Here is a 10,160-nt window from a genome sequence, read left to right as displayed (position 1 = left end):
AAGAATCTTTGTTTTAATGAATGGGCAACCCTTCATACACAGCCAAAACATTATTGCAGAGAGTAATTTAACTTTCAAAAATCCATATCACAGTTTAACATTCCTTTTATGCTGCAGTGTCAGAAAAAATTGAGTAACTATGGATGTGTTATGACAACACACTTACTGGCAACAAGTAGCACAGAACTGTCACAGTAGCATTCCTCTGGGGAATTATGATTGATAACTCTTGCCAAGAGATATTGTTCAGTGTTTGATGTTAGTCACTAAGGTCTAACATGTTGGACAAATGTCTGCATTCATTTGAAACGACTTTGGGTGCATTTAGAAAAAATATGTGTGGTCAATGGAGAATGATAGAGGCCTCTAGTGGCCAAAAGGCCATGCTAGCAGGGGCGTGCCATTGAGGGCTTCCTTGATGTTAATATAGTCAACTGGGTGGGACTTCCAATTTCATTGGCTGATCCCACCTGGTGGCCCTGTTGGAGTCATGTCCAACCTGCTCATCAGGAGGGATCAGCCAGTCTTGAAGAAGAAAATGTACTACTTCAAAATGGAGGTAGCCTCAATGGAACATATACAAAGATACAGAGTTCTCTATCTCTGTGGTGCAGTCACCTCTTTCATTCCCTGCAGATTGTACTGCAACAATGCAACACAACATAGATTAACCAATAAAATGCCTAGAGTGCCACTGTCAAAACCAATCAAATCAAAGAGCTCAATGAGTTCAACTAGTGTTAGTAATTCGTCCTGATTGAGTAAGCGTTCCACAGCTGACAGCACTTGTTTTAATTAACTGCATTAGCTACTCACATAAAAAGTCCAGGTGGCCTGAGTGCAGGAATATAGTCAGAATGATGTTCTTTATCAACAGTGCTCTGTTTTTGATGCTTGTGGCCACAACTGTGGCCCAAACAGGTGTGCCAAACAATTTGATAACTGGCTTAATGTTTATTTAAGTCTGGCTCTACCATTTTTAAAGCTTGCATTCATTTTCCTTTTGCTAATGTGGAAACTTATTAAGTTATCTGTTTCCTGTTTTTAATTTTTTTAAATCTTTTTTTTACAAAAAGCAGTGAAGTTAGGTGTGCCTCTGACTTGTTTCAGCTCTGTTCTTCCCTCCACTACCTCTAGGAGTTCCACAATTAAGGTACAGTGTAGACCAGTGGACCATCTCTGTGGAGATTCCACAAACGTATGACTCGGATGAGCTGCAGCCGTATGACTCGGATGAGCTGCAGCCGTATGACTCGGATGAGCTGCAGCCGTATGACTCGGATGAGCTGCAGCCGTATGACTCGGATGAGCTGCAGCCGTATGACTCGGATGAGCTGCAGCCGTATGACTCGGTTGAGCTGCAGCCGTATGACTCGGATGAGACTCCTGGTGTAGAGGAACAAGGTGAGCTGATGTCCTCCACTCATTCAGTTATCACCTTTTTATTGAGTTTGTGTAGACATTGTTTTGATCTGAGGACCAGAAGTACATTTCTGGTGTATTCATTCTGTTGTGAAATGCTTCTTAAATGGAAATGAACAGGGAGGGACGTAACTTGTCCATTGTACTTCTTTGCAACTGTTTGGCCTAACGACTACACCCCTGGGTCAATGCTCGGCTATCATAATGTGGTCAGTGTGGCCCCGGAAATGTCTCAAACATACTTAAATCAAGGGATGGAAGATAACTCTATAATCCAACGTGACACATTGTAGATTGAAATACTAGTTTAAACTGCCTTTTTGTCCTCGCGCTAGCTAAAGTTAGGCTATAACAACCCCTTGGATTCCATAACAGCTACCCCAATGCTAGGTGTTGCCTTTTCATGTAATCCAATTGGCTACTTTTGCCTAGCATGAGGCTGAAAAGGCCAGCTCATCAAAGCTAGCAGTATTTCAATTTGTTATTTCTGGTAATGAGTACAGTGCTCCTCCATCCCTGGACTTGAGATATGTTTACAAGCCATATTTTGCGCTGCCCACATGGCTTAGCATTGTTTGTAACGTCCAAGTAGGTCATCAACTAAGTTGAAATATATTGTCTTTTCCAGGTCAACTGACGGTGTGTCCAGTCTGGCTCTTGTTACTGGTGGTCCCTCTAGTGTTGCTGACTGCTATGGGAGCTTTGTCTGTGGGCTACTACATGTGTGTGTGGAGGGGTGGTAGAATAGGCTACTGGCCCAGCAGAGACCTATTAACAAAATGTTAACAAGTTTGCTTTCTGTTCTGATTGGTTTGACAATAAATGATTGCATAAATGTTTCTTCCTGCCTTTGTAAAGTCCTACACTGATGTGTAAATAGATTACATGAAATGTCCACAAGAGGGCCTCGCAATTCACTGACTTGTCAGTGAACCGCTTGCTACTGGGAATTCTATATGCTACAATTCATCTGGACCTAGGAGATTCCAGGCAGTCAAAGGTGTTCCTTTGGGATGCGTTATGTTCATCTCCCATGTTAGGGTTGGTAGTGTCATTTAGGCTAAACTCATTGATCTTGTTTTTGTGATGGCCATGGGGTCACATTGTGACAACTGGTGGTGCTCCTGACTGCTTGCTACACCTTCAGAAACATTTTTTGCAGTAGTTCTAGTTTCTTTCTGCTGTGGCTTCAGGACAACTTTAAGGATGCACTTGCATACCACCAGCGGTCACATTAACATGTGGTGTGCCCTGCGCTAGAATCAATGAGACCATCACTACCCAGGCGCAAATCAGAGGAAAGGGGCAATTGTTCATCCGTCTCACCAATGTCCCCCTTTTCCCAGCCCCTGTGAATGCCCATCACATACAGGGAGAATAATTAAATTCCTCAGCTGTCTCCTTTGGCCTCCTAATGCCACCTGATATTGGTCAAGGGTGCCTCATGTGTTTGCTCTAGGGCTGGTCCTCTCAACCCTGAATGAAAACCTTACACTGTGTACATGCACTGCTCTCCAACCTGTCAGTCAGAACATAGTTCTGATTATGCTAATTAAGGGGAATCTAGTCCACTAACATGGGTTAGCGGAAGTTGAAATCTAGACTGGAGAACTGGCTGCTGGTTTGTTGGTGTATGATGCTTTCCCATGCAAATGGGACTATGCTGTTCTGGTGGCCGGACTGGGACAATAATTCAGCCCCCCTCGGCAGGCCACCAGTCATGCAAACACCCCATCCCTACACACACCCTGACCCTACCTAGACAGGCAGTAGTACTGACACATTGGCAGTACAGCATAGCGTCTCAACCATTTCTGTGCCAGAGACTGACAAGACATGGTATTTTTTTATTTTCTTTAACCGGCTCGTTTAAAACAAATACAATTGAAACACCACTGGAGATGACGGGGGGGGGGGGGGCAAGACGATGTACAAAAAGTGGTGTAATTTCTAAACAGTTCACCCGATATGGATGACAATACCCTCAAATTAAAGCTCAGTCTGCAGTTTACCTTAGTTGTAGCATTTCAAATTCATAGTGCTGGAGTACATACCCAAAACACTATCATACTTTTGTAGCTCACTGTATTTTACTGAACCTATTCTAGTGCTTGACATTTCGGGTTGACAATTAGTCTATAATTGCCATACATTGTTAAAATAGAGCTCTGGAATTTCCAGATTAGTTTTTTGGTCAATAGAGATTAATTACATCCGGTAAATGTGTCCTAAAAACATTGTAGGCTACTACCCTTGAGACCTACAGTATAGGCCTTTGCCCTCGCAGTGGCTGGTGTGCATTTTGCACCCCCCCCCCCCCCCCCCCCCCCTCCATATCCAATGCAAGAGAGGGGGCAGCAGGGTAGCCTAGTGGTTAGAGCGTTGGACTAGTAACCGGAAGGTTGCAATTTCAAACCCCCGAGCTGACAACGTACAAATCTGTCGTTCTGCCCCTGAACAGGCAGTTAACCCACTGTTCCTAGGCTGTCATTGAAAATAAGAATTTGTTCTTAACTAACTTGACAGATATTTAACCAGGCATCTCTTGTCTATATATTACACCTACAGAAAGCTGAGACCGTTGATTCATCAAGGACAAAGCTTCTAAAGCTGTTTTTCCCACAAAGTAATTTTGCATGGGGGGAGAGGAGTGGCTCGCTCATCACAGCAGCATGCCCCAGCGAAGCAGACACTTCCATTGCATGAGGATAATGCACTTTACTGTTTGACCAAATCATGGTTTTAGCTGTCTAAAACAGCACGTTTTGAGTAAGGTGACAATGTAGAATGTCTTTCTACGTAGGCACTCTTTCCGTTTGGCTGTGTAACTGATGACAGAATCGGAGCAGGTCTCTTTGCTGATGCCGTGTTTGACTTTGAGGCTGAGCTGTCAGGCAAACTCACATTATCAGAAAACTGGTCTGGCCCATCTTGGTAGGGGGGTTGGCTGTTGCCCATTGATCAGGCTCATTATAGATTAGTATAACAGAGAAGTTGCGCAATAATAATTTTAAAAAAATGACCACACAATGTCACATTTTTTATGTGACAAATATATCTGTGTGTGTCAATTTCGAGCTGCCCACCCAACAAAAAACTGATTCAGCCCATCTGGCATTTTTCAGAATTGCCAGATGACCAATCTGACCCTGTGGCCCAATGCACTATTTAGACACTATGTTGGTGTTACCTGTATACAAAAGCATAGCACCATTTTAATGGCAAAGCATCAGACACCAACCAACAATCAGTACCTGTTTCTCATTCCCTCTAATCCATTTTCACACCACGGTCTAGATTCCCCTCTTAATGATCATAATCAGAAGTATGTTCTGATTGGCAGGTTGGAGCGAGGTGTATCGGTACACAGTGTGATAGTAAGTTTTTAATTCAGGGTTGTGAGAGGACCTCCCCCAGATCAAATACACATACTGTACATGTTATGAGGCTGGCTCCCTTGAGCAATATCAGGTGTTATTTAGAGGCCGACGGAAACAGAGCTGATGAATTGAAGTAATTTCTCCGTATGTGATGGATGGGGGTGTTCACAGGGTCTGGGAAAAGGGGAGTATTGTTCATCTGTCCGATAGCCACATCCCTCTTTGATTTGTGCCTGGGTAGTGAAGGCCAAGATAACCCCCCCCCTCCCCTTTAGCTCCCACCCCATCCCCACACCCCAGTCGTCCCACTCATAACAATGCATGAGAGCGGGAACTGTCAAAAACATGACAAGCCAACACAATTATTTGGTACTTTGGCTATAATTTTATATACTTCATGTTATTTCTTAAGTAGCCTAATATCTAAATGACTAAAACAGAATTTTGTACAAAATTGCGGTACTAAAATTGCACAGATTAATTTCTTCACTAAAGTTATGAGTACTTAATGCTTATGTTAAAAATAGAATATGGCATGTAGAATGAAAATGACTCTCAATCATGTTGACTGATGACCTGTAGTTACTACAGTTAACTGTCAAAATAATGGAAACACTGCTGTCAATACAAACTATATTGACAGCAAGTGCTTCCACACAGGTGTGGTTCCTGAGTTAATTAAGCAATGAACATCCCTTAGGGTCATGTGTATATAAATGCTGGGCAGGCCGGTATTTTGGCCACCATGGCATGCCCCCATCCACAGGGCACAAGTGGTCACTGAATGGTTCGGTGAGCATGAAAACAACGTAAACCACACAGCGCCTTCAGAAAGTATTCATACCCCTGACTTGTGCCACATGTTGTTACAGCCGGAATAAATCAAAAATAAAAACCACCCACCCACACAAAATTCCCCCATAAAGAAAAAGGAAAACATGTTTTTAGAAATGTTTGCAAATAAAGAAATACCTAAATTACGTAAGTATTCACACCCCTGAGTGAACACTTTGTAGAGAAGCACCTTTGGTGGCAATTACAGATGTGATTATTTTTGGGATAAGTCTCTAAGAGCTTTGCACACCTGGATTGTACAATATTTGGCCATCTTTTAAAAACGGTCATGTTGATCGTTAATCATTGCTAGACAGCCATTTTCAAGTCTTGCCATAGATTCTCAAGACGATTTAAGTCAACACTGTAACTAGGCCACTCAGGAGCATTCAATCTTGTCTTGTATAACTCCAATGTAGATTTGGCCTTGGGTTTTAGGTTATTGTCCTGCTGGAAGGAGTCTGTTGAGAGTCCGAGATTCTGTTGGAAAGCAGACTAAACCAGGTTTTCTTATGGGATTTTGCCAGAGCTGACAGCTGTTTCCCGTTTTTTTTCTTTCAGAAAAACTAGTCTTTGCCAGTGACAAGCATACCCATAACATAATGCAGCACCACCATGCTTGATAATATGAGAGTGGTACTCAGTGATGTGTTGGATTTCCCCCAAACATAATGCTTTTTATACAAGACAAAAAGTTAATTTCTTTGCAACATTCTTTGCAGTATTACTTTAGTGCCTTGTTGCAAACAGGATGCGTGGTTTGGAATATTCTGGTTTTGTACAAGCTTCCTTCTTTTCACTCTGTCATTTAGGTTATTATTGTGGAGTAACTACAAAGTTGTTGATCCATCCTCAGTTTTCTCCTGTCACAGCCAAACTCTGGAACTGTTTTAAAATCACCATTATCCTCATTGTGAAATCCCTGAACAGATTCCTTCCTCTCCGGCAACGGCGTTGGGGAGGACTCATGTATCTTGTAGTGACTGGGTGTATTGATACCTAAAATGTAAATAATAACTTCACCATGCTCAAAGGGATATTCAGCATCTGCTTTTTTTCTTTCTTTTACACATCTACCAATCGTTCACTTCTTTGTGAGGCATTGAAACCCTCCCAGGTCTTTGTGGTTGAATCTGTGCTTGACATTTCAAATCAATTCAAATTGTATTAGTCACGTTGCGCCGAATACAACAGTGAAATGCTTACTTAAGAGCCCCTAACCAACAATGCAGTTTAAAAAAATATATGAATAAGAAATAAAAGTAACAAATAATTCATTAGCAGCAGTAAAATAGCAATAGCGAGACTATATACAGGGGGGTACCGGTACAGAGTCAATGTGCGGGTGCACCGTTTAGTCAAGGTAATTGAGGTAATATGTACATGTAGGTAGTGACTATTCATAGATGACAACAACAGAGAGTAGCAGCAATGTAAAAGAGGGGGGAGGGGGGGGGACAATGCAAATAGTCTAGGAAGCCATTTGATTAGATGTTCAGGAGTCTTATGGTTTGGGGGTAGAAGCTCTTTAGAAGCCTCTTGGACCAAGCTATGGCGCTCCGGTACCGCTTGCCGTGTGGTAGCAGAGAAAACAGTCTATGACTAGGGTTGCTGGAGTCTTTGACAATTTTTAGGCCCTTCCTCTGACACTGCCTGGTGTAGAGGTCCTGGGTGGCTAGATGCTTGGCCTCAGGGATGTACTGGGCCGTACGCGTTACCCTTTGTAGCGCCTTGCGGTTGGAGGCCGAGCAGTTGTCATACCAGGCAGTGATGCAACCAGTCAGGATGCTCTCTATGATGCAGCTGTAGAACATTTTGAGGATCTGAGGACCCATGCCAAATCTTTTCAGTCTCCTGAGAGGGAATAGGTTTTGTCATGCCCTCTTCACAACTGTCTTGGTGTGCTTGGACCATGTTAGTTTGTTGGTGATGTGGACGTCAAGGAACTTGAAGCTCTCAACCTGCTCCACTGCAGCCCTGTTGATGAGAATGGGGGGCGTGCTCGGTCCTCTTTTTTTCCTGTGGTCCACAATAATCTCCTTTGTATTGATCACGTTGAGGGAGAGGTTGTTGTCCTGGCACCACAAGGCCAGGTCTCTGACCTCCTCCCGGGAGGCTGTCTCGTCATTGTCGGTGATCAAGCTGTGCATAAATGAGAACAACAGAGAGTAGCAGCACTGTTGTGTCATTGGCAAACTTGATGGTGTTGGAGTCGTGCCTGGCCGTGCAGTCATGAGTGAACAGGGAGTACAGGAGGGGACTGAGCACGCACCCCTTGGGGGCCCCTGTGTTGAGGATCAGCGTGGCAGATGTGTTGTTACCTACTCTTACCACCTGGGGGTGGCCCGTCAGGTAGTCCAGGATCCAGTTGCAAAGGGAGGTGTTTAGTCCCAGGGTCCTTAGCTTATTGATGAGCTTTGAGGTCACTAAGGTGTTGAACGCTGAGCTGAAGTCAATGAATAGCATTCTCACATAGGTGTTCCTTTTGTCCAGCTGGGAAAGGGCAGTGTGGACTGTGGATCTGTTAGGGTGGTATGCAAATTGGAGTGGGTCTAGGGTTTCTGGGATAATGGTGTTGATGTGAGCCATGACCAGCCTTTCAAAGCACTTCATGGCTACAGATGTGAGTGCTACGGGTCGTTAGTCATTTAAGCAGGTTACCTTAGTATTCTTTTTTACTACCTTACAGATATGTGTGGGGTACAAAGATGGGGTAGTTATTAAAAAATAATATTAAACACTATTATTGAACACTGAATGAGTCCATGCAACTTACTATGTGATTTGCTAAGCTCATTTTTACTCCTAAACGTATTTAAGCAACCACAAGAAAGGGGTTGATTACTTATTGATATTTCAGATTGACATGATTTTATCATTTTCGAAAATGTTCTTCAAACAAAATTCCACTTTGGCATTATGGGGCATTGTGTGTAGATCAGTGACACAAAATCTAAATGTAATCCATTTAACATTCAGGCTGTAACATAAATGTGGAAAAAGGGAAAGGGGTGTGAATACTTTCTGAAGGCTCTGTAGGCCATGGCCATCTTAGTTACCATATCTCAACCTAATTGAACACTTATTATGGGAGATTCTGGAACGGCGTCTGAGACAGTGTTTTCCACTATCAACAAAACATCAAATTATGGAATTTCTTGTGGAAGAATGGTGTGGCATCCCTTCAATAGAGTTCCAGACGTCTGGTAGAATCTATGCCAAGGTGTATTGAAGATGTTCTGGCTTGTGGCCCAATTCCCTATTAAGACACTATGTCGGTATTTATTTTATTTAGCAGTTACTTGAATGTTTTCTTTGTACGTTAATTACCCAAAGTGTAATTCTGTTGTTCGTAGGGAAAATGAAGGTCCCTCCTGCTCCCATGAGTAGACCAGGAATCAACAACCGTACCTAAAATGACTGAAGAATATACACAGAGCAGAGATGCTGGCATTTCATATTTTTACAGAATGTTACAAGTACCACATGATTCTCTGACACAAGATACTAAATAATTCTTTGGAGTGGAGTAGGTTAGAAAACATTTTGGTCATGGTAGATTTATAAATGGTTAAGCTCATTGACGGGCCACATTAAGGGCAATAATTAAAGTGTTTTATCCACACTGGTGGATTTATTGAGGTCAGCTGAAGTCTACATTTGGTTAGCAGTGGCAGTGTATGTGTAGATTGATTTTCATGAATGATTCTACCTCAGATCAAAAGTGAAAACAAAAAGAAACCGAGCATATCAATTAAACCATAAAATAAATAGGGGAAGGAAATTAGAAAAATGATGCCAGAAATCTAAATTAATACACTTTCAGTTACATCTTTGAAATGGTTACCGAACAAGAATCATCAACTGGATAAGGCTGCTTTGAGGGTACTTTGCTTATTCAAGCGGACAACAAAAATGCATAATTATATACAGTGGGGCAAAAAAGTATTTAGTCAGCCACTAATTGTGCAAGTTCTCCCACTTAAAAAGATGAGAGAGGCCTGTAATTTTCATCATAGGTACACTTCAACTATGACAGACAAAATGAGAAAAAAAATCCAGAAAATCACATTGTAGGATTTTTAATGAATTTATTTGCAAATTATGGTGGAAAATAAAGGCCTGATTGGTGGAGTGCTGCAGAGATGGTTGTGCTTCTGGAAGGTTCTCCCATCTCCACAGAGGAACTCTGGAGCTCTGTCAGAGTGACTATTGGGTTCCTGGTCACCTCCCTGACCAAGGCTCTTCTTCCCCGATTAATCAGTTTGTCCGGACGGCCAGCTCTAGGAAGAGTCTTTGTGGTTCCAAACTTCTTCCATTGAAGAATGATGGAGGCCACTGTGTTCTTGGGGACCATTAAAGCTACAGAAAGGTTTTGCTTCCCTTCCCCAGATCTGTGCCTCGACACAATCCTCTCTCGGAGCTCTACGAACACTTCCTTTGACCTCATGGCTTGGTTTTTGCTCTGACATGCTATGTCAACTGTGGGACCTTATATAGACAGGTGTGTGCCTTTAAAAATCA

The 10,160-nt window shown here is 42.6% G+C and overlaps 1 protein-coding gene across 1 annotated transcript; it reads left to right on the top strand.

Annotated features, from left to right (window-relative positions):
• Window positions 1-822: 822 nt before the first annotated feature.
• On the top strand, window positions 823-2,262 carry LOC149970404 (uncharacterized). The gene is made up of 3 exons (XM_090226938.1): window positions 823-921; window positions 1,138-1,404; window positions 2,051-2,262. Exons 1-3 carry the CDS (start codon window positions 858-860, stop codon window positions 2,206-2,208), a joined length of 489 nt encoding a protein of 162 aa, XP_090083064.1. The 5' UTR covers window positions 823-857; the 3' UTR covers window positions 2,209-2,262.
• The last annotated feature ends 7,898 nt before the right edge of the window (window positions 2,263-10,160 follow it).

The sequence above is a fragment of the Oncorhynchus mykiss genome, chromosome 29, assembly GCF_057628025.1.
Source record: "Oncorhynchus mykiss isolate SJ-2025 chromosome 29, ASM5762802v1, whole genome shotgun sequence".
In the NCBI taxonomy this organism is placed as follows: domain Eukaryota; kingdom Metazoa; phylum Chordata; class Actinopteri; order Salmoniformes; family Salmonidae; genus Oncorhynchus; species Oncorhynchus mykiss.
This window is presented reverse-complemented; position numbering and strand designations above follow the sequence as displayed.

Coding starts and splice junctions, on each gene's coding strand:
- LOC149970404 (XM_090226938.1), top strand. CDS start 858: ATGATGTTCTTTATCAACAGTGCTCTGTTTTTGATGCTTGTGGCCACA. Junction 922..1,137: donor CACAACTGTGGCCCAAACAG/GTGTGCCAAACA, acceptor CACTACCTCTAG/GAGTTCCACAATTAAGGTAC. Junction 1,405..2,050: donor TCCTGGTGTAGAGGAACAAG/GTGAGCTGATGT, acceptor TGTCTTTTCCAG/GTCAACTGACGGTGTGTCCA.